General features: G+C 41.1%; 1 protein-coding gene across 2 annotated transcripts in view; it reads right to left on the bottom strand.

Moving 5' to 3' along the window:
* MOXD1 (monooxygenase DBH like 1) overlaps positions 1-23962 on the bottom strand; it is a 49937-nt gene extending 25975 nt beyond the window's left edge. The window contains exons 1-4 of one of the 2 annotated variants that reach the window (XM_032101737.1): positions 23754-23962; positions 11895-12041; positions 10296-10463; positions 9860-9943 (exon numbers count right to left, since the gene is read on the bottom strand). In XM_032101737.1, coding sequence (XP_031957628.1) covers positions 9860-9943; positions 10296-10463; positions 11895-12041; positions 23754-23867 — 513 coding nt within the window. In that variant the 5' untranslated portion in view covers positions 23868-23962. Of the gene's footprint in view, positions 1-9859; positions 9944-10295; positions 10464-11894; positions 12042-23165; positions 23583-23753 lie in introns of those variants that run through there. The other variant, XM_032101735.1, reaches the window with a different exon arrangement.
* Between the last annotated feature and the right edge of the window lie 1190 nt (positions 23963-25152).

Genomic DNA, 25152 nt, shown 5'->3' on the forward strand with positions numbered 1-25152 from the left:
GAATTGACAGTGCGTCCCTTTCCTGTTTTACACATGCAGAAGCACAGTACCAGGAAACATGTTTTCTGAAAATGACATGCCGACTTCTGTGAAGGGCTACCAAAGTGGAACACACGTGGGAAAGACCTCAGGCATTTGGATGCCGAGCTCCTAGAGGAGCCACCGACCTGCACAACTTGGCACCTACAGTTTGAAGGAAAAGCAGGGGGTAAAATAAGCACAAGGCTCATGATTTTGACATGACAGCCTCCAGAGCAACTCTCTGGAATTATTGCTCATAATCCTCTAAAAATTTATATTTACAAGGTTAACATACAAACATAAGAGAGCTTACAAAATAAGTGCAGTTAAGTAACGATCACATTAATACTATTTCCACCTTTTCTCACACAGAGTCAGATTCTGGTACCCTTCTGTAGGACTTCAACACCCATCAATACATGCGGGAAGTCACACAACAAAAGCTATTTTCAGATTACAGGGTTCTTTTAAAGTCTGCATTAAAATTATACTATAGCAATTCTATAGAAACCAAAACCATGATTGGCACTCATAAAACAGAAAGACAGTTTCAGTCCCAGCAGCTAAAGACATAGTAATGGAGAAGTCACTGTAATGAGGGGTTGCAGAAAGCAGACCAAAGAGCATTAACTTGTAGTTTATAAAAATTTGGTTAGATATTTAGCTTTTCTTAGGTAGGGGTTTTGGGTTTGGGGCTGTATTTCATTCCAAGATATAAATTATTTCCACGCCAGCTAAAACATCAGTCTTGGTGCAAAGAGAAATTATTCACTATCTACCTGTGGTTCATTTGTCATCTGTGTGGATTTTAATGTCATGTATGTGTAGTTGGTTGGTCCTGGCTAGATGCCAGGCATCCACTAAAAGCCAGTCTATCACTTCTCTGCACAAGTGGGCAGGGGAGAGAAAATATAACAAAGATTCATGAGTTAAGGACTGGGAGAGATCACTCACTGAATACCACTGCGGGCAAAACAGACTCAGTTTGGGGATCTGAACTGAATTTATTACTAACAAAATCAGAGCAGTATACCACCTTTTCCCTACCCCTCCCTCTTTCCCAAGCTCTATGTGCTACCCCAGCAATGGAGGAAGATGGGAAATGGGGGTTATTGTCTGCTCATCACACCTTGTTTCTCCCACTGCTCAGGTAGAGGAATCTTTCCCCTGCTCCATTGTGGGGTCCCTCCCATGAGAGACAGTTTTCCATGAGCTTCTCCAATGTGGGTCCATCCCATGGACAACAGCTCTCCACAAACTGCTCCAAAGTGGGTCACTCTTCCACAGGGTGCAGTCCTTCAGGCACAGCCTGCTCCAATGTGGGTCCCCCACCGGGTCATAAGTCCTGCCAGGAAACCTGCTCCAGAATGGGCTCCTCTTTGCATGGGTCTGCAGGTCCCTGCCAGGACCCTGCTCCAGCACAGACATCCCATGGGTTCACAGACTCCTCTCAGGCATCCACCTGCTCCAGCGTGGGCTCCTCCACAGGCTGTGGGTGGATCTCTACCTCCTTGTGATCCTCCATGAGATGCAGGGGCACAGCTGCTTCACATTGGCTGCAGGGGAACCTCCGGTGCCTGGAGCAGGTCCTCCCCCTCCTTCTCCACTGACCTTGGGGTCTGAATAGTTGTTCCTCTTGCATGTTCTCACTCTGCTCTTCACTGGCCACAGTTACATCTGCACCACAACTCTTTTATTTCTCGTTTTTAAATCTGTTATCACAGAGGCATTGCCACCATTTCTGATTGGCCCAGCCTTGGCCAGTGGCACATCCATCCTGTAGCCACCTGGGATTGGCTCTGCCAGACACGGGGAAGCTTCTGGCAGCTTCTCACAGAAGCCACCCCTGCAGCCCCCTGCCACCAAAACATAGCCATGCAAACCCAATGCAGTCTGCTATGTGTGGACATGGCAGAGAGGCCTTGTCTGACCATTGTCTGTCTATTTTTCCGCTGTTATTGGTGTGGAGTTGACAAATCTGTGCTCGGTTCATAGCTGTGACTACTGTGCATTGCAAGTGGAAGCAAAGATGAAGAGAGCCAGAATATAATTTTCTGAAAACTACCCCCAGCAGCTGTGGTTGCAGAGTAAAAGACTGGTACTGAAGGGAAATACTTCAATCAGATCAGAGTAGAAATTTCTGCTCCATTTACAGACCATTGGAGCAATTAAGTTTGCCCTATAAAAAATTTGCTTAAGATGCTGCTACAATGTGATTTGTCTGAATTAGAAGGTTGATCTTCAGAAACAATGCCAAGATGCTAGTAGGACCAAGCTAGGTTTGTTCTGTGACCCATCTACACAAGACCCATCAAGACAGAGTTTGCTACTGACGAGCCTGCTGTTCTGGTATTTGCACAAAGGATGCTTTACAATTGCTCATCTAAGGCCCAGTGCTGCTCTGAAGTGTTTTGCTGCCCGCTATGATAAGAAGCGTTGGATGTTTGGCTGTGGCCAATTTTCTTATCTTTTCAGTGCATCACCTAGTCATGGGCTTACTTTAAAATCATATACAAAACTAAGGATGAGGAAGAAAAAAATAAAGACATGGCACCAGACAAAATGGGGCTAATGAATAACAATTATCAACCCACAAATCCTCTCAGAATTGGGAAGTAAAACTCAGAGATCTTCAAAAAACTGTGCTTTCCCCTTTTCCATGCTTACTTTTAGTTACATTTTAAGTTAAGGCTCTTGTCATCTTACTTTTATTTAACAAGAAAATCACACAGCACACGTTTTCCTACCACATGCTGGCATGGTCAATACATTGCCATAATGGATAGATGTTGCTTCTATTTAGAAAGCAAAAATCGAAGAAAATGGATCAAATTAGCTACACATTCAACTTTGCTGATGACAGAAATGAAGTAGGTTATTTTTGCATACAAAGTATGAAATAAATAATGCAGCAATAACTGCATAAATTAAGAATTCTTATAGTTAAGATACACAAGTGAAATGAAAGAAAACTACTGCAAAATAAAAGTGTGTAAGAAATATAGGTAGGACAGTAAAATCTGTGGTCATGTATAATTTAATCTTTGATCACAGAATGAAATAATATCTTAAGCAATTTTTCATATGCAATAATCTAGCAGAATATGAGAGAATAATATTTTTCTGTTATTTCTTCAGACAGCGCTTGGGAAACTTTTAATTTTCAGCCTGTTCAGTTCCATGAATCTTTAGCACTGCAAAGCCTAATGGGCCAATTCAGGCTTGCACTGAAGAGCCAGCCCTGCAGATCAAAGGGCAGATAGCTTACAAGCTCTGCAGCATAAGATGATTGTTTGGTTGCCAATCTAATTTACTGAGGCTGAAATTGCTTTGTAGGGGAATGCACGGGAAAATATAGAACATTTGTTTATGTCAGGCTGCATGATGCAATTTGCTAGAGTTATCACATTAAGCAAAATGTAAAAGTTCAGGCCAGAGAGTAACAAGAAGTTACTGTCTGGTATCACTCAAGTTAAAAATCGGTGCCCTCATTTAGGTACTGCAGGCTACAAGCTGCCCTTCTGGCTTCCAATCAATCAGTCTCTTAAACTGGAGTCCCTTTGTATTTTCACACTGGGGTCTTTGGTATTACTAAAGCATTCCACTGTCAAAAAGCAGAGTTACCCTTGGCAACAAGTTTTTTGGAGTTTTTACTTCCTTATCAGTTTGCCCTGAAACAGAACATGAAGATTAACTGGCAGCTGCTGGTGTGTTCTCATACAGGCCTTTCTTTAATTGAAAAGAGGCTCCCTCTTCTAAGGAGATAAGCAATGGAAAACTTTAGTGCTGATACAAAAATATGCCTAATGTAACATGCCTTCTCAGCTAATGCTAAATAATTAAGTTTTTTTATGGTTATATGGTTGGCCTGTTTCACTAGTCACATCGTAAGCTTAGTGCCAAAAAAATTACACAGAGCTGTGCTTGAGAAAAGATCATTTTTCCTAAAGGCAAACTGAAAAAAAATATTATTTTGCGATTTTTGCTTTTATCACAATCTCTTCTCTCCCCTGACCTTTTTGGTTGGGGTATATCTCCCCTGATTCATTCATCTGAGAGTTATTTATCTAATACAGGCTGGTGGTCTGGGTTCTCTCATCCATCAGTGGAGAGAGAAATTGAACCATACATGGGATGCTTGAGCTCATACATTTCTGACAACTCCTTTGGGATGATACAAACAGCTAGTTTTGCCACTGTGAGGTCAATTAAGCAGCTGGCTCAGACCCATAGATAAGTCAAGTTAGATGAGAGGAAGCCCATCTCTATGGCTGAAAATTTACTGTCTTTAATATGTTGCCTGAGTATTTATGAGTTGTACTGAAGAGATACTGAATTTTGAGCACATAGCAGCCCCAGCATGGGGTTTCTTCCCCATTTCAGCAGAGCTAAACCTTCTCACTTCATTCTCATAAGCAGGTTCAAATAATGCACATGGAAGGATTGCTTTATACAAGAACCAAACTTCTAAGAGCTTACAAAATGCAGCTGCTATCCTCCTTTCCAATGCCAAATGCCCTCTAAAACTGGATGTCCTATTTAAAAAGTTCTCTTACAGAATTAGAAGTATTTTATGTTCTTGGGCACAGCCACATCACAGCATTTCTGCTGGTATTTTTCTGTCTATACTAGTTTTGAAACAACCTATAAAGTTTAGAACTAAGGAAAAATGAGTAGTTCTTAGAGAAAAGACACGCAGATACAGCTAAGTGATCCTACTACAGAGTTTTGGGGTTTATTTTACATAAAATGTTTTTTCTACTCTTGGAGTAAAATTCAATATTTGACATGTTTTTGACTAGGGAATTATTACTAATGAAGCCTGGGGAAATACTTTTCTTGAGGAAAACACAGTGTATTTAAAAGAAATTAAGAAAACATAGAGGGAAAATTTACAGCGTTGGAACTAGCACAGGCATGCTATACACTGAAGCCGAAAAGCTTCACACAAATAGATTATGGCATGTCTGGCATGTAGGATATACATACCAGGCTTTCAGCAGTATATACTGTAAATTTGCAGTTTACACACAGCATTAAGCAATTTGTTGGGTTGAGAGGGAGATCACAGGTCCAGGAAATTCACAGAAAATCTAGAGACAGTAGAAGAAACACTGTATCTTAAGGGTTTTTAATTGAAGCAAGAAAAACAGTCAAGCACATAGGAGACCTGAGGTAAATGTGAAGACAGAGTAATGAATCCTTAGCAGATGCAGTTATTTGAATAAGCAATACAGTTATATTGAAGTGACAGAAGACATAGAGTATAGAAACCTAAACTAAAGATAGTAATAAAAAAGAGCTGCATCTGTAGAACCACAAGTAGAAAAAGTAGTTAAGAACAAGCTTTGAATATAAAGCAAGAGCTGTATTTTTCTGAAACACTGGGAAGTATTTCTCATAAATGTAAAACACATTTTCACTTTCTTGCTGCTGGTAAACATCTGCATGATGCCCGCTCATAGTGAGGAAAAATTAAATTCAGCAAATAGGCAGAAAAAAACTAACTATCAGCAAGTAGACTTACAATTTCTCAAAATAGAGAGACATATGTCAGCACAGACATATCCACACACAGTGACAATCATGAAAGTCAGACTTTTCAACAGCACAAAAATGAGAGGATTTCAAAAAGCCAGTCTGCTGCCCCTGAATGATTTTTTTTTAATTGAATGAGCAAAAAGGAAGAGACAAGCCAGATAATTTGCAAAGGCAAGGATGCTGCAGAGACCTGTTTTCAGGGTGTGCTCCCCGGGATGATCACCTCTGTCTCTGTCAGCCCTGCTCCCAGCCCTGGTGCAGTGGTGTCTCTGCCTATGTGGGCTCTCCACACCCAGGGACCTGCCCTCAGCACGGCTTTAGCAGGGAGACAGCAACATTTTCATGCAGAGACAGGAGTGTGGACATGCCTGTGTGTCTGCTCTACCAGTGGATCGCACTCTCCCTCCTTCTGAGAGGTCCTGCTGGAGTGGAAGTCCTTCCCGAGGTGCAGTTGGTGCAACCAGAGAACTTTCTTTAGGAATGTGATTAAAAGGCATATTCAGGATCAGTCAGAATAATGACATTTACATACAGAAAACTGCAAAAATCCTAGCAAGACATAGTCTTAAACTCATTGCCAGAAATTCTGGGCTAGAAAGTGGAATGCTTTTTTCTAAGAAACCTACTTCTGAGAAAGCTCCTGGCTAACTTCTGTATGTGAGAAAAGTGAAAATCCCCCGGGTAGTGAGCCTGAGGCACATACCGGAGCCTGAAGCTCAGAGCAGCAGAACAGGCCAATGCACACTTAGCTGCAGGCGGAGTTTGCAGACGGGCAGCTCTGTGCTCTCCCACGTGAAGAGCAGCCAAGGTCCACCACTCTGGGACCACTGTGGGGCTATCCTGCAAATAGCTGATTTGAATGCCTGCTATTACCTCCAAGCAATCCCTTTCATCTGTTCTGAATATATTATTTTCAAAATTTACCTATTACACTCATAATTGGTTCTGCTAGCAGAAAATGCACTGGGGAGAAAATCTGTACAAGTTTAACAAATTTTCATGGAGCCATGATTCAGCCAGGTAGGCAGCTTAAAGCTGAGGAGTGATATAAACCATTAGAGCCACAAAACCAGCTCAGTGCCTGGTTTTGGTTGTGATCTGGGTCACTATTGTCACTATTATGCCTAGCTATTGAGAAATTGTCTTATTCTGTTGTATGTCTTAGCAGGCGTGTTATTATGAGTTGTTGCTCCAGAAGTTCCTGGAGGCATTAGAAACAGAAGGCATTGCAGGAGCATGTAGGAAGACACAATCTCTTCCCTGAGGAAAAGGTTGCAAGAAATATGAAACAAAAGAATATTTAACAGAGAAGTTCCTAAACCTGGTTAGGTGTCCCCTTATTGCAGTGAAGATCTCTTCTCCATTGGTAAATGCAGCATAAGGAGAAATTACTTATCCATGCCCTTATTCTACCCATGAGATGAACACAAGATTACAGTCTTATCTCTTGCACAGTTTACATGCTGTGTAGAGCAGCTTGATCAATGAAAATATGCTGTTTCCCATAACCTGTGATTCCTGGAAAGTAACATGAATATTGTGTAAAGAGATAGAAAAGACCTAAGGTCTTACATAATCTATCTTCAACTAATACTGAGATCTCTTGTGCTAGTTATTATTTCTTCATCTTGTGCTAACAGAAGAAACTAAAACTACGGCAGGTGAATCCTAAGACCCAAGTGTTATCAGTTATCCAGCTGTTGCACCATTAAATTGTATCTACAAAATATATTTGTAAATACCTTAAATATATTCTGGCTTAAAACTTAGTATTTTTAAAATAATGCATCTTCAATAGAAATTAAAAAACCCTTTTAAATTCAGAACTTGAATTCAGAATCTGGTATTTGTTAACCAGAGACAATTAAAAGTCCTGGCCTCTACCTTAAATGCCAGGTCTAACTTTTTCAGTTTCCCTCATTAAAACATCATGCTTTCCTGATGAAACTGATATTTTAAAAAGTACTTTATTATGAAGTGCTCAGAGCAATTTTCAAGAAGGAATGAAAGACAGAGAACAGTGGAACAGTAAGAAAAAAAAATCCAATTGTGGCCGTAGCACCTACTTGAGACCCCAGATCGGCAGCAGATTTACACATCTGCACAGCTAAGCACACACTGATGATAGCCCACACTGTCCAGCAAGTGCCAAACTGCACAGTTCAGTGCTCCACAAAATCACACAGGAGCAAGAAATGGCCAAAGCCAGCTCACATGTACACTACTGAAGTAGACTAAATTATGCCACAGACAAATTTGCACCATGTCTACACCTTTTTTTTTCCTGTCTGTAAAAATGAGATGTGTAGGTTTGTGTGAAAACCGTGCTGCAGAAGGAATCCAGAATCAACATCTATGTAAGTATTTAACTAACACAGACAGTTTGATCAGGCCAAAGAGTTCATCCGCCCTCCCCTTTGTGAAATTCAATCTTTGTTTGCACAGCTAATATCTTCCCCAGTAGCCATAAGCCCCATCCTTTGTGCATCAGTAGGCTTTAGGAAATGTTTAATCAGTTTGCAAGAGCACATAGATACAATTCCGCAACAACCCTCTATGTGGCATCTAAAAAAGTCATTTATAGGAAAATATAAATTTTGCCCCTGAAAAGAAAGGCTAAGGAAGTGTTCCTACTTAAATCTACTCTCTTTCTGTATTCATTTTTTTCTCTCTAAATATTTTTTAAGCAATATGAAATTTTCTTGCTCTTCTGAAGATGGAAAATCACTGAGAATTGTACTCTAATTTTTAACTTTATAAAAAAATATTCTGATTTGAAAATGCAACTTCTAAAATTTTAGTATTCTTTATATATTATTGTAAAAATTAAGAATATAAAACTATTCTGAAAAATCAGTTAGTGTATTTCTGAGCTAAAATCTTGTTTTAGCTTCAACCAACCACAATTTTTTTGAAGACTGAGCAACTGTATGTGCAGTCATGCAAAGCATTTAGGAAATAAATTCAGAAATTATAAATAATGAATAATTCTAGGGAATTTTTAGCAGAACAGCAAGTATCTACAACTTCCACCAAATTTAACATGGAAAGCTTGATTCTGATACTACCATTTTGAAGCTCTCTCACTTGAAAGCAGAAAACTAGGGATCTTGACATACATACTGTAATACAAGCAAATTCTCCGTTTCATACAGATCTGTGAAAATAGCTGTCATAAATTTCAAATGTGATTAAAGATCAAGTACCCGAAGGCAGAAATTTGGGCCTTGCAATTGTTCATTCTGATTAAGTGCAGAAACCCACAATATTTTAGAGTAATTATAGGTATTTATCATACAGACGCTGGAGAGCACGTTAAATTTCTCTGAATTAATTTCAAGTTTCAGTCTTACTGAATGCACTGAAGAAATATGACTGACAATTGTAACAAAAGAGAAGAAATAGAATTCTACACTTAATGCTTTTTTGGGTTCAGAGAAAGATACAAATGAGGGCCAGAACTATCTCTATCATATCTAATATGCTATCTTCAGCATATTAGAAAAATAAGAATTTGTTGTTTTATGAGGTCTTCAGTATATTGCTTTCAGGAAGAAATGAGAGAACCATCTTCCCCTCAGCACTCTTAAGCTTTCAATTCCAAACTGAAAGAAAAGTTAGAAAATGTGTTATAGGAAAACGTTTGTGCATGTGGGTTTTCAAGTCACCTAGGATCCTGCTTGTATGAATGTTTGCTCACGTATTTTCATTATTTTTTAAATAAGCTGTAATGTTCATCTCTTTTTTAAATACTCTTTGGCTTTTACACTGCTGAAAATACTGATGTGTGTTCGTAGCTGATGAAACCTGGCTGCACAGTGGCCATCACAAGAAAGGTGATTGGAATCAAATAAGGACCTGGCCCTTCATTTGAACAAACATCACCATTTAATTATTTTTTAATTTAAAATAAACATCTGTTAAAAGAAATTCATTAAATTCCTATATAAAAGTAGAAGCTTGATGTGCTTTTAGACAATTTTACTTAGTCCTTGCCAGAAATACTTACAGACAGAAATAATTTTCAACCTCATTTTCTTAAGGGAGACAGGATGAAGGAGTAGAGAAAAAAACTGAAAGAAAGGGGGTATGTCACTGTGCATACAGGTTGTCAGGGCACACCTGAGCCAGGTCCTGGGCACACATAAACACACACTTGATACATGTTTGTGAAGACAGACAAGAGGTCTTGTTTTCCCTCCAGTAAGCAGTGGAAAAAACTTCAAAATGCAATAACTGATTTGAAATGTAATTATTATCTAAATTCTTCTAAATTTGCTAAGTCTGAATCACTCACCTTTGTCACATGATGCTTTTCATGCTGTACGGGAATCTTAAACATTTGGCACCAATATGTTGTGTCCTTGTCTGGTACAGGCACCTGTCTTAATAAAAAGGGCAAGAACACAGTATTATCATAGAATTACAGAATGGTTTGGGTTGGAAGGGACCTTAGAGATTGTCCAGTTCCAATCCCTTGCCTTGGGCAGGGACATATTCCACTAGACCAGGTTGCTCAAAGCCCCATCCAACCAGACCTTGAAAACTTCCAGGGATGAGGCACCCACAGCTTCTCTGGGCAGCATGTTCCGATGCCTCAACCTCACAGTGAAGAATTTCATCCTCATATTTAATCTATACACAAAAGTCACACTACCTGTTGTGTAAGCCCAAGGCTTTGGTTACCACCTTATTCCCGTCTCCACAGAAACCCAAAACATGGAGTAACTTACGTCTTTGTTTGTCAGGTCAAAGTATGGCAAAGAGGCAGATAAGACTTCCTCTCTCTCAGGGTTCAGCAAACGCAGGCTCTTTGTACCACGATTAGATCCATGGTAATTTTGACCTGCTTCTCCCAAGTCTTTGTGGTGGTAGGCCCATATTACCCGCACTGTGCTCTCCTGAAAAAACAAAGCAAAATGTCCGCAAGGGATATGAGCAACACCTTCCTCACACAGCTCACAGGATTCCTACAATAGCTGTGATATAAGTGTATTTAAACAATGACAGTGTATTCCAGAGGAGCAGTCATCTACTTACATAATTTGGCCTTTGAAATAAAAAATGTTTTATACTCAAAGGGTTAATTGGAAATACACAGAAATTAAATCGTTCTCTGGTAGATTCCTTCCCTAATGTTGTGAATTGAAATCATATCTTCAAAGGGCAGAACAGACTCATAAAAAGTAACCAACTAAATTCATTAGAAACATTTTTCTACAGATGTAATTTATTTGATCAGCAACCAGAATGCTTCCCCCCCAAAAATTTCCCAGGCTTAGGCCTGTGAAGATGTGAATAGCTTCAGTGAAATGCTGTCCTTAGATACTATGGAAAATTATCATTCAATTACAGAACAGATTTACATCTTAAAAATCAATCTACAGCCACTGCACAGATCACTTCTCTGTAAACCATTCTCAGATTGCAATAATGACCCATGAGACAAAGTGCTATAATAAATCCTGAAGTGTTCCAAAATGCTAAATTATACTGAGAATTTGGAGCAGGTGTGCAAAGCAGAGGTTCATTGACTGCCTGGAAAACTGGTGGTTTACACAGCTGTGGTTGGCTTCCTGCATTTTCAGCCCCTCATGTTGCTCTTATTGCATATATTGTAAAAACACAGATAATGAATATAGTGTTTTACTCCTATAGTAACGCTTCCAAAAGAAGTAGTAAACAAGCCAAAGCATAGAAAGCCTTGCAAATCTCTCCAACCTATCTGTCACTTCCAATACAGAAGTCATCAGCTTCATTTAATTTAAAATTATGCTTAGGAAATAGCACAGCACTCCCTAGGGCAACAGAAGAATTTACCATTAAAATTATTTTACCATGGAAGGTTTTACCATAAAATCTTTTAACTTTTAATTTTGAATAAAGAAATAAAACAAACAGATGCTTTAAATGTATCTTCTTCAATTTTTTTAGAAAATCTGTTTCTAACATCAACTACTAAGATCAAGTTAGTGCAGAATCTTAAAAGTATTTCTCAATTTGGCCTCTCTTGAATGATTGTGACAGTGGCATATAGGACTTGATGGCCCAGAAGTATCTGTTTCAATTCTGTGTACACTTGTTAGAAATTACAGAACATAATGTATTAAAGTAGAAGGACAAACAAAGCTGAAATTTAAACATAATAGTTTAATAAAGCTATCACAATTATTTTACCCAGTTAATTTCAGCAAAAGGATATTTTGGAAAGTGATTTTCTCTAATTGTCTCCTTGTACTAAAAAGAGGTTTTAATTACCAGCTTAATTACCACATATACATTTATTCTGTATCGATTACTTCGTCTGTCTACGTATAATCAGAGACTATTACCGTTATGCTCTTGTCATTTGTGTCACAAGTGTGCAGCTCTCTGCTAAAAGCCAATATTGTATGTGTACTGTTTTCCATGGCATATTCCAGATGGTAATCCTGTTGGGGGTCCTTTTTTAGTACTCTGTTTTCATCTGTAAAATAATCCTGTTACAAAAGAAAGGTGACCCATTATTAAAATCTAATATTAAAAATGAAACTCTATGTCCACTACTGAAGCCCTTTAACACACGTAAAATTTTGTAGTATCAGTTTTGAACCAAATGATAAATTTGAGGTGGCACTGAACTATTTTTTATCTCCAAGAAAGCAACTGTCCATGATAAAGAGCTTAAAGAATGCCTTAAGTAACTTTAGCAACACACTGCCTGTATGTAACTGCAGAAAAAAAGCTGGACCCAGCAACCAAGAAACCTTATTTATCATAACTGGGATGTCATGAACTCCAGAAGAAATTATAGAGAGAACGAAATTCACTTAATATTTGCATCAATAATACTGTTGCTCCCTTACTCCCACAACTTTTCCTACGTTTTTTTCTTTCCCACAAGAAACAAATCACTTGAATGAGCATTGACTGGAACCAGAAAGCCTACAGCTTAACTAGCACGAAAAGCACTCATTTCATACAAAAGCTGCTGGGATTAGGTTAAGGTTTTGGAAGAGGCAAGGGAGCTGTTTGTAAGAAAGATGCTCCCTATCCGGGGTTCTGCAGAGGCCCGCACAAAGGAGTATCTCGGCAGCAATGTCGGGTCATTAACCTCCTCACCCCGGATTCCTGCAGCCCCCTGCAGCTGGGACATGTCCCGCCCTCTCCTCCCACCCGGCCACCTGGGAAGGGCCTCAGATGCACCTCCTCTGGTCACCCTCCTCTGAGTTTTAGGCTGTTTCTGCCTGGTTTGGGATGGGCAGGGGTCCTTTAACTAACCAATGTATTTCTCATACTGAGTAGGCTATGGGGAGACACCATTCATTGTGTGGTGTCCTTTGCAAAGTAATGCAGCGCTGGCTGGTCCCAGCAGGCAGTTATTTTTTGGAGTTGTTCGGACCTCTGTTCGCTTTTGGAGAGATTTCCAGCTTTCCGCTTTTGTTAAGGCTGAGGTAACCAATCTGAAAAACTGTAAAATGTTATGCCCAAGTATTTTGATACCAGTAAAAAATAACTGAAACTTCATTAATTCACTAAAGGGTCATTTAAAAGCTGTAATCTTAAACTTAATTCCACCCTAGAAACCTGTGTGTGGGCAAGACACCAGAGAGTTCTTCTTTTCCTATCACCACATCTTATAAATACAAATGATTAAGTATTTACATGAGAGAATAGGCACAATGGAAAAATAATCACTAAAAAGAGCAAAAAGGGGGCCTGGGACCTGAAAGAAAGTGAACTGGTGAGTTGTATTTGTTTAGAGAAATAACTTTGGATTTGCTGTTTTCCAGGCAGAAATAATAGACTTGTTTTGGGATGGTTCTTTGAAGATGGGTACTTTATGGGATCAAAACGCTTCACTTTAGCCCTGCATTAGAACTTGGAAAGAGGCAGTGTATTGTCCATACATAATACCCTTCCTGCTCTGAAAACACTCTTCTGTGGAATCCCTGCTTCCATCTCTAAGTTAGTAAGGGTTTGTCTGGATGAGAAATGTAACCTTCTGAACATCAGTTTTTATTGAAGTGTGGTATCTTTGCTAACATCCTACCTTACATTGAAGGAAGACATTCTTAGTAAAAGCGCCCACACATTGAAATATTGAGGAATACCAATTCAAGAGCAGCTTTTACTCATGTGAACAGACTGAAAATCTCTGCCTGCAACCAGTGTGAAGGGAAGCTGAGAAATGTGAAGAAAAGCTAGTTGTGCAACTTCAAATGCTTTGTGGTGAACTTCACCATTTCATCACAAGTCTAGAGGACACAGCTCTAACCAGAAAAAATCCTCCTGTGATATACTCCTGATTTCCACGAGCCTGAGGCAAGAATGCAAAACCAATGCAAAGAAGTTCTGTAATGAAGGTATAAGCTCAGATATGCCTTGATAACGTGGCTGTCAGTGTAATTATCTCACTTGCCCAGATGACAGTCAGTCAGGTCACAGCTCTGGCTCACCACGAGGGGCTCATTTTGTGGCTGCTGGCAAATGCCTTGGGGATGGTGGCCCCAAAGCCCAGGCCCCCAGAGAGGACCAGGCTGCTCCCCGTGGGATGAGAGCTGTGTTGGGCACTCACATTGCTGCCTGCTCAGGCACTGGCTGCCCACCCCTGCTGTCAAAAATGAACAGAACCTCGCTGATGTCAACGATTGCACCTGAAATTATTTTGTGGCTAGATGTGGCTATTACTATTTTCAGTTCCTTTGTTGAAAATTTTCCAGATGTTCATAATAAAAATAAAATCAAATCATGTAACAACAGAAAAAAATGCCTGAACAACTCAAAATTTGATTGCTCAACCTCTCACACAAAAATGGTTTGTTTCCCAGTTTTAAAACAAAATAATGCCACATTGTCCAGGAACCATATAAATCTGTTCATCGAGAATATTTTCAGTTAAACTATGCAGACTTTGCTCAATTTACTCATCAGAGCTTAAAAGCCTTTAAGACGTGTTTGTGTACAAAACAGAATGAACAAAAGGTTTCAAAAATGATGACACAGCCACAATCTGTGATGTCACATCTTTTTCAACTGCAATTTGGAAAAATCTGCAACCTGGAAAAGTAAAAAAATGTTAGTTTTAGATAGATCTATGTAGATATATGCCTGTACCTTTATATATATCCTATGCTTCCTTTCAGAGTAGAAAACTAAAATTAAAGTCCTGCTGCCGAAAGTCCTGGTGCAAATGCAATCAAAACCACCACATTTGGACTGCCTACACTCCACTTAAGCTCTTTCGTCTAGTCAGAGGAGAAAGATGGATACTTCTGAAGGCCTTTGAAAAGTGGCAGTACAGAGGATGGATCTACCAGGGGCCAGAGAGGGTAAGCTAGGCATTTGAGCTTCAGCTAAACTAAGGAAATATAAATTTAATTTGAAACTCTCTCAGGCCCACACTACTGTAACGCAGAACTCAACCAAATTCACAAGTTTCACTTACTTAATTCTGTAAAGAAAGGAGTGGGATGCTTTAATCCACAGCATTACAGTGCTTTGATATCTACCACAGATAGTTCTAAAATGGGCTTCGTACTAGAACAGTTTATTCTTCCCAACAGGCAGGAAAAGGCTCTAACATGGTATAATCTTTTTTTTTACACAGATCTGGTTTTGCTACCCCACACAGTTAGCTAGAAAACCTGTGTCTTTTGTAGGGTAGATTATACTGATACAGGTCCCCTGAATTTCGTGGAGTTCCAACAGAGATCTACAATAATTGTCAAGTCCTTTAAACTGGATTTCTGAAATGCTCGCATGTATGTGGATAAATTCACAACATCGATTTATGCAGTGATTCAGTTCTTGCATCCAGATTTTTCAGTTTCTTATACAGACAAAAATATTTATATTATATGTTTAATGAAGAGAAAGTTTTCAAACTACACATCAGCTTTACAGAAGTACAAGAATTAGTGAAAGAGAAGGGTGAAGTGACTCTATTTTTCTAGTATGAATATCTCTGGTTATTTAAAGACTAAGTGTTTAAAAAACATTTCAGAAATGTTATTGGTCATTCTACATGATAACAAAGATGTCTATTTCAGGATTTGCTTATGTAAATTGTTTACATGTGAAACATTTAAATTTTCTGCACTCCCTTTGATAATGTTGCATAAAATGGCATATTGTATTCTGAACTAAGTTGTGCAATCCATCAAATAATTAAGTATCTCCTTCCTCATATTACCTAAAAGTTGAAACAACATATGGAAAATGAAAAATCTTCCTGACATTGCAAGATAGTTTATGCTCCTTTCCAGATGTGAAGCAGATCGTGTTATCCTATTTTTCAGACACCATTAGCTTCTCTCCTTCTTAAAAAAAATATTTTGTGGTTTATATGGTTTCTGATTTCTGCTCCACAAACAAGAGAGTAATTTCTTAGGGATGTGAAAAGATGCTGGTTTCTCCTTCGAGAATGCAAGCACAGCTGCAGAGGGAAGCCTGACCCCAAAAGCCCTACCAGCTGTCATCACAGACTGAAACAGGTGTTTATGGGACTCCCTCCCCAGATCTTTACAATGTACAAGATTGTTTTGTTTATGATATCCATTTCCAGTCCTAAATTATATATATCACCTTTCAACCTCAAGGAGCATAACATAATTCTCAGACTGTGGCCCCATGCAGCAATCGCCTTGTGCGCTCGGCTTGTGAGAAACTCAGCCACCCCAAATTATATGTCCTGCCCTTCTCTAACTGGGCCATCACTGCTGTTTCAGCAGCAGACTAATACTTAAAAGTGAAAAAAGGGACAAGCTAGGAAACGAAAATGACAGAAAAACAAGCTGTGTTTCAACTTGTCCTCACTGATACTCTGTAGCCAACCCATGGAGTTTCAAGCATCCCTGAATTACCAAGCTGATGCCAATGACCAGGACCAAAAACAAGCTTTGCAGAGAGGATCATGAAGCTGTAACAAATATGAAAGTTGGCGCAGGAGAGGATCTATCTTAGTATAAATAGGGTGGATAAACTGCTATGGTAAGGAAAAGAACTGAACGAAACATTTGTTTGAAATAAGCACCGAGTTAAGCCTTTCTAGGTTTCCAAAAAAATAACTGTGGTTAACATTTCTCTTTTTTTATTGTTGCATTCAATTTAAATGGAATCCTTTTGCTCAAGGTTCCAGTACACACTAGATATTACCACCTAAAAGAAGCTGGTTTTACACTGTATTTGGCAAGAACCAAACAGAGCAAGAGTTTACAAATAAGCAAACCAAACTGTTTTGCAACCTCAAATAAATTTCAGCTTGAGTTTCAGGCGAAGATCTTACTATGCTCTTATGCTGGGGAAAAGCAGAGCCCACCCACAGCAACCTAACACAAAGCAGGAGCCTGAAAGCATCGATGCACAGTATCGATGAAGAATGCTCTCAAGAACACCTTGAGAGCATTCCAGTTGACTGAACCAACCTTGAGATTAGCTGCAAATGGAAAAATAACTGTACAAAGGGTACAGCAACAGCAATCAAGTAGTTGCAATAAGTTCCTAAAGTAACTGGGATCAGTAAGTTCACATCTTCTGTCCCATGAGCTGTCTGTTTGTAATTAATTTACTGGTTTGAGGGAGGGAAGGGGGAGGGCATGGTGTGTTGGGTTTTTTTCAGGGTTTTTTATTGTTTGCTTCTGATTGCTGGGGTGGGTGGCGTTTTGGGTTTTTTTGGGGGGGGTTTGATTTGTTTTGTTTTGCTTTTTTGCCCAAACAGCAGATTAGCATGAAGTGTTTCAGTCCTTGTTAGGAAGCCTGGATCTCACTCACGCAGGCAGTTCTGAGAAGCTCTACAATTAAACTGGCTGACATATGTGAGTGAGTGTGGATTATTTACTTCAGGTGCACTACCAGCTCTGACAAGGACAGAAAATTTCTATCTCTGATAAATAGTTGTGGATGTGTCTATACTTGAATGCAGACATACACATGTACACAAAGATGCACATTTCCATTTGTGTATTTACAGAAACAGATCATGCCTGTGTATGTGTGTGTACATGTTCACGCATTTTCTTTAGAAAAAGAAGGCTTGTATTCTTTATACATGAAACAAAATTATTTAATTAGGAATATGCCTTTTCTCATTCAGACTGGGTCACTTGAATACACTTCAGTGTACTTCTTACATCTAGTTAAACACTGCCGGGGGGGGCTTCCCGGTACCCTACAGCTGGCAATGGCATCACTTTGTTTCTGTGACATTCCTGAGGCATAAAACATATCACTTTGTCTGCACACAAATGAAAACACTGAAGTGTGGAGACCTGTCTAACTTAGCACAAGAAGGTGTAAGAGGCACTGGTGGCTAGAGGTTGAAATAGGACATCACATACTGGCACGGATAATTTGACATTGCAGTGGAGTCTCAAGGGCCTATACGAGTCTTTACATCGAGAATAAATGTTAATTTAAGAGTTTATATTCCAGTTATATCAGAAGATAGGATTTTTAGATTAAAGGCTGTCCTAACACAAAGAGACTAGATAAAACACGTAGCAAAGTGTTTTAAGGGAAAGAAAATCAGTAAGGAGGAGATATTGCATGATACAATCTTACAACTGCACTTTATCACAAGAAACATTCCTTACACAGGAGCCACATTTATCCGGTACAAGTTTTCTGGGTTTAATTACTTTAATTACTTCAATTATGAGGAAGATTAAAAACACTTAGGGGATTTTCAAGCACAACTATTAGTGATACTTGTTCCCAAAATTCCTGGATCTGCTTTAGAAAATCTCCCTTCTTCCCTCTCCTGCTTCTGTGATACTTGTTTATATCGGGAATTAAATCATTCCCCCTTTTTAAGCCTTTGCATGACTCAAGGTGGCTACAATTCCATATTTCTGGGGAGATGTGAGAAAAATTCATTTTCTTGGCGCTTCCAAAATCCAAAGGAGAAGAAAAAATATGACAAAGAAAAAGAGCAAAAAAGAAATACAATTCCAACCAAACTCTTGAAAACAGTCCCCCCAAGGCCTGCAAATTACAAGAGCTTCAGAATTCTTCTCATCTTTTGTTCACCAACTGTTGCTTCCTTGTCCTAACTATTGTACCTCTGAAAGGGAACTACAAAGCACCCAGCCAGTGGAGATGTACACTGGAGTGTCTCTTTATGCCCCACACTGAAGCCAAGAGGGAGACATTAGTCATCTGGAGATTTTGCCCCAATGCCCAAAGGCATGAAATACCTCCAACAAAACACTGACTGAGATATGTCAGTGTGGCACTTGCTTTGCATCTCTCTCGGTGCCTTTCAAGTTGTTTTCTAAACACTTCTTTTGTTGCTGTTGGCATGAGTGCACTTAAAAGCAGCGTATCGTGAAGTACTGAAAATGCTCACTGTTTTCTGTCCTTTAAAATCTCTTCCAAGTACTTCCCTGTGAGCAATTAAGCTAACTCTATGGGATACATTTGATAACAGATATTCTTTAGTTTGGGTGACAGTTAACAAGCAAGGCTCTAATGAATAATAAAGTACTTTTTAGTGACACACAGTCCCTATTCACCCTGAGTAGGGTCTATTTTTGTGCAAGTTCAACAGAAGATTCTAACAATGCAACCCTCTTGTATAACTTGCACAAAATAGGCATTCATCAAGGAGGATTACTCTCCCCAAAATGGGGCTCTCAGCAGCTACGTGCTGTGGGTGGGGATGCACAATTCCAGACAGGGGTGGAGACCAAGGAAAAGGCATGGGTCTAGCAAGAAAATGCATGCTGTGTCAATTCATAAGCACAAAAGAGATGAATTAGGGAAAAAAGAAAAAAAAAAAGAAAGGAGAAAAAAAAAACAAAACAAAAAAACTAGATGCAAGATCTAGGGCTGCCCCAAGATCTTGTATGAAGAATAAGACATGCTGCAAATGAGCATGGCAATATTTCAAGGTAACATTTTGCGAAGTATGAACTCTCCTAAATCCAGCTCCTCCCTAGAGAGATGAAAGCAGCTTCCAGCTTTCCAATACCAACCCCCATTGGTATCTTCTTGTTCTCAAACATGCTCACACAAATGCCACATAATCTGCTGCTCTGACACCACAGGCTCTCAGTAACGTGTGAGAATAGTTTGTTCACTGATCTCCTTTTTCTCCTTCTGCTCAATGGAGGTACCTCCCTCATGACAAAACATGAAAGTTATGCATGTATGTATCCACATATCCATGCTACGTCCTCTACATCCTCCCAAAATATGTTTAGGTTCCCATTTCAAATATCAAATTTCTGAAATGTTAGGACAGTAAATGTATAATTCTCTGATCATTCCAAGGCTCTTCAAAAAACTACTCTGGTACACCATGAAGGTTTGTTCTTCTCTCATGCCATTGTAACACTTTTAATCTTGATATATTTAGACAAAACTAAGCTGCAGACTTCCAAATTGTTTTAGCCTTTCCTTACGTCAGATACCCTTTCAGATTAAATACAACTCAAACATGGAAAAGCAAACCAAAATGAGCAGCTCATTCCACCCAAATCTGGGATACACCTGAGAACTGAGAAAGCAAAATCCAGCCCTGGCTATCCAGGACTTTGAGTCACCAGGTTTTTTCAAGAAAAACACTGCCTGCTGGTGGTGGGAATAGCATTTATTTGCTCTGAGTGGATGAGGAATAAATGCCAGAGGGAACATTTTCTTCTCTGAATACTGCCTGGCAGTTTTCCTCTACCTCAATATATGGATCTTCCACAGACTGAGAAGTATGTGCTTTTACCCTCACTGGCAGCTGTAGTCTAACTACATTTATACATTTATTCCCAGAAGAGAACTCTTACCTCTGAGAACATTTTCTATTTTTAAAAAAGGAGAGAGAATTTGGGGGAGGGGGGAAAGGCAAAATTGACCCAAGGGACTAGAAATTTCAATGCCCACTTGAAAGGCTATAAAGGTGTTTCAGAACATCTGAACGTCAGGCCACTAACAAGCATCTCAAAACTTTCAAAGAACCCAAAAAATGACCCCTCTAAGAGTTTAGACCACGATGCACACTTTCCAACGGATGGTCATGGAATAAAAACATATTTCTAAAACCAAAAAGAAAAGTAAGTTCATTCATTATAGGGTGTACATATTTCATGGAGTGCAGCTAGGCATAAAACCACATACTTTCAAGGTTGCTGTCTATGAAAAAAATCTTTTTCAGTAGTAAATAATCTAAATTATGATGATATACTCTTAACACAGAATGTATTTTTAAAATATTAACTGTATTTGTTTGTCCAGTAAAGGGAAGAATTGGATATTATTGAAACAGCATCTCAGAACAAGTTGTTCATTTTATAGCAATCTTTGCTGCCTGACCAGAAAAAGCCTTTGGACAAATTTTGTTTATCATCTTTGTTTCTGGCCTTTCCTTGTTGGTGCAAGTACAGAAATATTTAAACTGAGCAACTTCAGTTCAGTTTAGAAAGAAACCATGCTACCTAGAACTGAAGAAGGAATGGGGATGGAGCAAGACTAGAGTGGCAAGCAAGCATAGCAGAAGTATTTTTTATGTATCTTACCTATCAAAGGTACAACAAAATAACTCATAGCTCTTAGCATTACAGTTTATGTGCTAAATTAGTGCTTCAGGAAAAATACCACAAGGTTTGTATCAGCAGGAATTTGCAACAGTCTTTTTCTATTTGTAACAGAATGTTGGTGGATAAAACCTGCGGAAGAATGCAGTTTGCATGGGGCCATTTTTAAGGATGCTGAAAACCTGTGAAGGGTGCTGAAAAGAGCCACAAAAGTTCTCTGAATGCTAGGGAAAATGTCCTGTGATGCTAAAGAGCTCAATCTATTTATTTAATGAAAAAGAAAATTGAGGAGTGACTTGATTGCCTCGATTGCAGCATATAAATAACCTTATGGAGGCGGTAGGCAGGGGGAGTAGAGTTTTTAATATAGTAGAGAAAATACTTAGCTGAAACCTAAACCAAGACAAACTAATCCTGGCAATCAGGAACAGCAGAGACTCGTCATTACCACAAACTGTCAAGGAAAGTGATGGATCCTCCACCACTGGATATGTTTAAACTAGGTTTGGATGTCTTTCTAAAAGACTTGCTTTAGCCTAACAGGATCTATGAACTAACCAGGCAAAAAGTTTAGGTTTCTTTTAATGGTTAATAGATGTCTTCTGAATTGTAAAGCCTTACAGAAAGCCTTTCATTCTGTGAGTGAAGAGCTCACTTCTCAATGAGCAGACTAGGGGGGTTTTTTACTATTATTATTCTTTTATTTAGGCTTCAAGAGGAATTATCTTCATTTTGAAATATGGAGAAACCAATATTCTGAAAATCACTGGTCTGAACTTAGAGAAGACAAATATTTGCCTAAACTTCATACAGGAAACTAATACGGAAATAGAAAAAGTAGAAGGAAAAAAATATACTAAAAGGTCTATTCTTCTGGAAAAGTTTTGATTTTATAAAACCTTGATAACTAGTAGGGAGATCATATTATGCATTTAGTTTCCTTACCATGAATTTTTAATGAAAATCCATATGCTTAAGAAAAACCTCTTAAAATTTAAGCAGCAGCTTCAAAGATCAACTAGCTCTAACATAATGAAGGAAAGACAGACAACTTCTCCTAGACCATACTCTAACAACCACTCTTAAATTGCATTTCTAAGTTATCATTCAAGCAACTGGGGGCGATACCATATCATTCCAGGCCTGATTCCCCTTTCAGTCATCTGTGAGACAAGCTGTCCCTGCTCCCCTGAACCCAGAGCAACTCCTCCTGGCTGGATCTCAAGTTAATGAGAGGGGACCAAAGGTGTGGGTCCCCTCCCCTCTCATGGCTCCTACCCCACCAGTCACCAGTGCCTCTTGGAGGGGATGACTCACTGGGAACCCCAGCAAGGTCTCTGTTCCACACTCCTGTTCCCAGATGTAGCCCTGACTATATCTAGACTACTACAGAAAATTAAGCCATTAGAGTTGGGCCCCTCTGAGGTTGCTTTACCAGACCAAGGACATGTACCAGGAGTCCCAGTGGTTACTCTGCAAGTCCTTTCCAACACCTGGGTCAGAACACCTCCAGGTGAGGAGAGGAGGAACACCAAGAACAGGAGCAGCACCATCAGAAGGGAACGTCAGCAGGCTTGCAAGCTGGTGGGATGCTGCCCTCATGCCAGTGGGATTAGAAAGAGGAAGTTGGCACCAGGACGGCCAAGCTCCGCCAGATGTTGGCAGGGTGAGGGGAAAGGTGCCGCACCTCCCTGGGACAGACTCTCCCCTCCCACCCCTCTCCTCCAAGGGTCTAGGCTCAGCGGGCAGGCAGGAGAGAGTGCCCCAAGGAGAGAGAAAAGGGCTGCTGCACTTTCTGGATAAAGAGGAAAGAAACCTGACACCTTTGACGAAATCCTTGTAAGAGTTTAGAGGGAAGGTTGGCAGGGAGCGGATCGAAAAGGAGTATCTCCTCCAGGGGAAAGGAACGCAGAACGATAGGGAAAACCCAAAGGGGGGAAGGAAGAAGTGAAGAGGTACAGGGATGCAGGGCAAGAAGGCTGCAAAAGAAACGCGGGGCAGGGAAAGAGGGGCGTCCCGAGAGAGAGACAGCGGGGGGAAGGTGGGCGGACGAAAGAGGCCCCGGCAGGCGGTCGAGGAGAAGGAGCAGGGCCTTACCTGCAGGTAGGGCTGGCCCCTCTCCACGCCCCCCACCACGATGTCGGCTGAGGCCATGCCGCCGCTGGCCGAGAGCCCGAAGCCCACGTAGCCGCGGGTGCGCACCTCCAGGCGGAGGGCGAGGGCGCTGCCGCGGCGGCCCCAGCGCAGGCGGTAGGCGCCCGCGCCGTCCAGCACCGCGCTGTGCGGGTAGCTCCGCAGCGCCGGCCCGGCCCCGGCAGCGGCCCCGGCCCCGGCACAGGCACACAGCAGCCCGCCCAGCACCAGCGCCCAGGGGCGCAGCCGCCGCATCCTCTCGCCGCGCACCAGCGGCCGCCTCTGCGTCTCGGCGTGTGCCCGGGCGCGGTGTGCGTGTGCTGGGGGTGTGCTTGTGTGCCTGTGTGTGTCTGTGTGTGTCGGGAAGGGGGGCCGGGTGCCCCGGTCACCCCGCCCCCGCTGCGGGCGGCACCGCGCCGGCCGGCCCCGTCGGGGCAGCGCGCCCTCGGCAGCGCTTTGTTCGCTCCCGCCCCGGCCCGGCGCTGGCGGCCGCCCCCTGCTCCCCCGCGCCGCCCGTCGGGGCCGGGCCGGACCCCGCCGCGCCGGGAGCACCTGCCGTGCGCTCGCCGCGGGGGCTTCTCGCCGAGATGCTCGGAGTTGGCGTTGGCGAGCCAGAATCCTCCTCCTGACCGGGGAAGCGGAGGGAAGGCGGTGGACGGGGGACATCCCCGGCCCTCCGGCAGCTCTAACTCCGGTGGAAAAATTCCACGGGAGGAAGCCCGGAGGCAAACGAGCGCTTCCCCACTCTCAGCCACCTCCTCACTTAGTGCGAGCGCACGATGCGGCGGCGGACGGATGGAGCTAAGCAGGAGATCCCCCGTCGGGAGAGTTTTTTTTGCGTTATAAGTGGAAAACGAGGACCCCCCGAGTAGTTTGCACTGAGGCGGCTACAAAAGCACGTCTCAAAACCCCACTCGCGTCCCTTGACACCCCCGCAGCCTTCCCCGGCGGCACGGCCCCTCGGCCAGCCCGGCCGTGCGGTCCCCGACACTCCCGCAGCAGAAGCTGCCTTCCCTTCCCCTGCGCACAGCACCACCGCCATTGCGGGGGCGAGAACAACGATCCGAAAGATGCTTTTGGGGGAATGTTCCCCAGCCCTCTGCAAATCTGGATGGGAGCAAAAAATAGCATGGCACCCGAAACGGGAAATTAAGGTTAAGATTAAGATTAAGGTCCACAAGAAGTCATATTAGCCCTTGAAAGCTCTGAGCTGTATGAAGCCGGTTTTTAAAGGAAGTTACACTGTTTGAAATGTGTTTTCTTCACATTTAAATGAAAGAGAAAGAGCCTGGTACTCAACCATAATGACATACTAATTCAGTGAAAACCAATCAAACTAGTACATAAAGGAAATTAATAATGCTCCTTTTTTTTGGATTTACATGACAATATTTCACTAGTATCATTGAGGGTTGCCAGAATACAACCCCCCACTGTGATGTGAGGGATATATTAAAGTACAAAACGACTTCTAGAAAAGAAAATGCTTAAGAAAGGATAAGCACCAAAAATTACTTTTACCTAAGGCATCATAAGAAATGAGAGAAAAAAAATAATTAGATACTGGTGAAATGAAAGCAATCTTTAGAAGGAATAGATTAGTGTGACCTTTCTTCCAATTATAGCAGTAACTTCAAAGGTACAGACTCAGATGACTGACAAAACAGACAATTGTGAGATGCTGAGTGTTTAGATTCTCTTCAACAAAATTGCTAACACCTGCAAATGGATATGGATTAATTTAAGGAGAAATTGCAAGTGTGTGGTAGGCCCTGTCAAGGCCAAAGGTGTGACCTTGGCACCTAATGGGGGACACTCAGCCTTTGTAAAATTGTGTGCTAAAGGAGGGATCCTTAGGACAGTTCCAAAAGTGCACATTTTTCTTTTTGGAGGGCAAGGATGATGAAGGAATGAAGAATGTTTCATAGATTTAGGTTTTTTCTTAATTTTC

Source organism: Corvus moneduloides, chromosome 3, assembly GCF_009650955.1.
Source record: "Corvus moneduloides isolate bCorMon1 chromosome 3, bCorMon1.pri, whole genome shotgun sequence".
NCBI classification, from domain to species: Eukaryota; Metazoa; Chordata; class Aves; order Passeriformes; family Corvidae; genus Corvus; species Corvus moneduloides.